This window comes from Ichthyophthirius multifiliis (genome assembly GCF_000220395.1).
Source record: "Ichthyophthirius multifiliis unplaced genomic scaffold scaff_1120509250348, whole genome shotgun sequence".
Classification (NCBI taxonomy): domain Eukaryota; phylum Ciliophora; class Oligohymenophorea; order Hymenostomatida; genus Ichthyophthirius; species Ichthyophthirius multifiliis.
Genome location: NW_004086831.1, coordinates 196 through 3,450, shown reverse-complemented (window position 1 = coordinate 3,450; position 3,255 = coordinate 196). Strand labels below are relative to the sequence as shown.

Genomic DNA, 3,255 nt, shown 5'->3' with positions numbered 1-3,255 from the left:
TTAAGTTAAGGAAGTACTAATCTTTACATTTAGTGCATATTACTTTGTTTTCAGAATCACATCTCTCACATTCTTATTCACATCCTTAATCTACTGATTTTACACATTTTCTTTAATTTACTAATATAAAGTTACTGCTACATTAATTTACACATTATCCTTCTTCTAAATATTTTGAAATACCGCATTCTAGACATTAATTTTTTGAAGGGCCAGAACATGATAAACACTAATAATTACATTCCACACAATCATTTCTATAATTACTAAAGTAAAAACTTTTAGGACAGTTACTTCTACATACTTTATCAGGATTTGGAAATTTATCTGAAGGACATTATTAAACACATTTTTAGGGATCTTCCTCTAAAGTAAAATAAGGGCAATTTTTTAAACTAATATTACAATCAGCTCCCGACCACCTTGATGAACATCGACATTATCCAAGTATGCAAATACCTTTTCGAGAACAATAATTAGGACATTCAGGTGTATAATTACAAAATTCTCTATAATTATCAGGACAAGTAATGTAACCAAATTCTGGTTATCCTTTCACGACTTAAATTTCTTTTCCTTAATCTTATTTTGTACAGAGTAATAATTATAATGCTTACTGAGTAAAAGTTATCGTAATTTAAGTTGAATCAGGAGAACATTAGACTAAATGGCAACGAGCATTACTATATTAAAATTTATTATTTCCTTAAATAGAAGTAGATTTTAAGCATTTAGAATTAACTCCAAAATATTAAAAAGAAAAATTATTGACATAATTATTCAAATCTGAATCTTCACAATAAAATGTATTTTGTACTGTTTTACAATTATCATATAAATCAATTTATTTAACTTTTCCATAACCATTATTCTTCGAAGTGCATTAATCTGGAGAATATTTCTTTTAAGTAAATTCTGGATATTAAGTATCAGATTAACAAGCTTTAAGAACAAAATCACATCCTCTATTTCTTCCCGATTAAAAATCATCAGCCATACTTTCATTTACTTCGGCATAATAACCAGTATCTCTCAATAAAGCAATAGTAAAAACAGACAATTGAGAGTCTTTTCCAGAAGACTCGGCAGCCATCAATTCATTAAAGAGGATTAATTCTTTCCAATGAGAACCAATAAATTTAGTATCTCCATTGTTCTCTAATTACATTCCTTCTAAATAGGACATGCATAATATTTTTTAGCATATCAAATACGCAAGGTGTAGACATAATAAAAGTATTTTTACCAATTATAGATACTTTTCTTATAAATTATCTATTTCATTATCATAGTAATCTCCGGTTTAAGGATTTATCCAAAATTAATATAAGCCACTTGAAAATCCTAAAATATGAAAGCATTCATGCAAAATATTATTAAAATCTGATTTAAATCCAAAATTAGATTATTATTTATCTAGCAAACTCATATTCACCTTAATTCTGCCATAATTAACTCTTTTCAAGTATCATCTAACTAGCAATAAATAGCATTAGCTAAACCTTATATTTTTGAACTTTAAGCAACCCAAATATGTATATCAGAATTATTTTCACCATCAGTTCTGTATTTTTTATCAACAACTATATTACTACAATCTTTACTTTAGAATATATCTATTAATCTACTTAAATTTAATTTAGCTCATTTTTAGGATAATAAAAAGTAATTCTTATAGGTTTCGGATTCAAAGTGTTATTATTCTATAAATTTCTCTTTTCTGGTTTTTTAAGATCTTCTTCTTTTAAGATTCTTCGTGTTTATTGTATTTGGTCATTTAATTATGAAAAATTAAATTCGGCATCATGATTACATATATGATTATTCACTCTTAATACCAATTATGATAGAAATATTATTAACAAAATTATAATTTATAAACTTTTTTAATTTTTCATATTTTTTGTTTGATATATTTAATGATATATAGGAATAATTAATAGTATTTATTTATATCTAAATAATAAAGATTTTTTATATGTAAATACATTTATCACAAAAACTAAAATAAAAAATTATTAGAATTTAATCAAGTATATAATTATTATAAAATAAATGTTAAATAGATATCTTGTAATAAAATATGAAAAAACTAATTTTTTAAATCATAATATTTAATTTTTTACTTGTAAATTATCAGAATAATTTTTTTATATATATTTATTTAAAATAATACAATTTTATTTTTGTTAATTTTATTAAAAAATTTATTACAAAAAAAAAATTAATTTATTGATAATTTTATGTTTACACTTTAAAATAAAAAAGATATTTTTTAATATATATTTTTTTATTAATTATATTTTTTTTAATTAATAATAAAAAAATAACTAAATATAATAAAATTAATTATATGGAATAGATAAATTATAAAAGTATTTAGAAACACATCTTTAAAAATTTATTTATTTATTTAATAAAAAAAATATTTTTATTCATATTTTCATTTATAATTATTCAGTTTTTTTTGTTTAAAATATTTTAACATTAAATTATGTCATAAAAAAAAAGATATATATATAAATTTAAATATTTATATTTTTTAAGTTAAAATAAAATTAATTTAAAAAATATCAAATTAGAAATATTATAATAGAGGAAAAAATATTTATCTTATTTTTTTTAAAAAAACATGATTATATATCAAAATCAAAAATATATTAAATCAGAAAAATAATCATAATAATATATTAATCATTTATAATTGAATATTTAAATTTCAAAAAATGAAAATAATCATTTATAAAATTATATATTCGAATAATTATAAAATAAATATAAATATAAACATTTATAAAATTATTTTTGTAACAAATTATATATTTAAAAAAAAAATACGTATAAAATTAATTTTTCGTTAATTTTATACTTATATAAAATAAAATAATTTTAATCTATTTCGATATAAATTATATATCTTTAAAATATAAAGTTTTAAAAAATTAATATATTTATATTTTTTTTTATATAATTTTAATAGAAAATTTTATTCTTTTTTTTTTATTTTAATATAATTTTTGTTTATTTTTTTTATTATAATATTAAAAAAGATAATCAAATATATATATATATATATACAATTATAAAATTTAAATATAATTTATTAAAAAAAATATCTATATTATTTTATTTTTTATATATTTAAGTTTTTTTTATTAATTTTTTCAATAAAATGTATTATTATTTTGTTATTAATGTGATTTAAAACGAATTAAAAGAAAATAATTTATATTTATTATAGTACATAAATTTCTT

The 3,255-nt window shown here is 18.1% G+C and overlaps 1 protein-coding gene across 1 annotated transcript, besides 5 other annotated features; it reads right to left on the bottom strand. All coding sequences in view use genetic code 6, as the record gives it.

Annotated features, from left to right (window-relative positions):
- Positions 1–815: 815 nt before the first annotated feature.
- On the bottom strand, positions 816–1,175 carry IMG5_067270 (leishmanolysin family protein, putative; the record flags this gene model as incomplete). Its single annotated transcript, XM_004036840.1, has 1 exon — positions 816–1,175. A coding segment is annotated over one exon (359 nt), but the record flags the coding sequence as incomplete, so codon positions are not given.
- A 1,096-nt stretch (positions 1,176–2,271) lies between these two features.
- Positions 2,272–2,310: a microsatellite.
- Positions 2,272–2,315: a microsatellite.
- Positions 2,272–2,318: a microsatellite.
- Positions 2,319–2,942: 624 nt separating this feature from the next.
- Positions 2,943–3,042: a microsatellite.
- A 75-nt stretch (positions 3,043–3,117) lies between these two features.
- Positions 3,118–3,163: a microsatellite.
- Between the last annotated feature and the right edge of the window lie 92 nt (positions 3,164–3,255).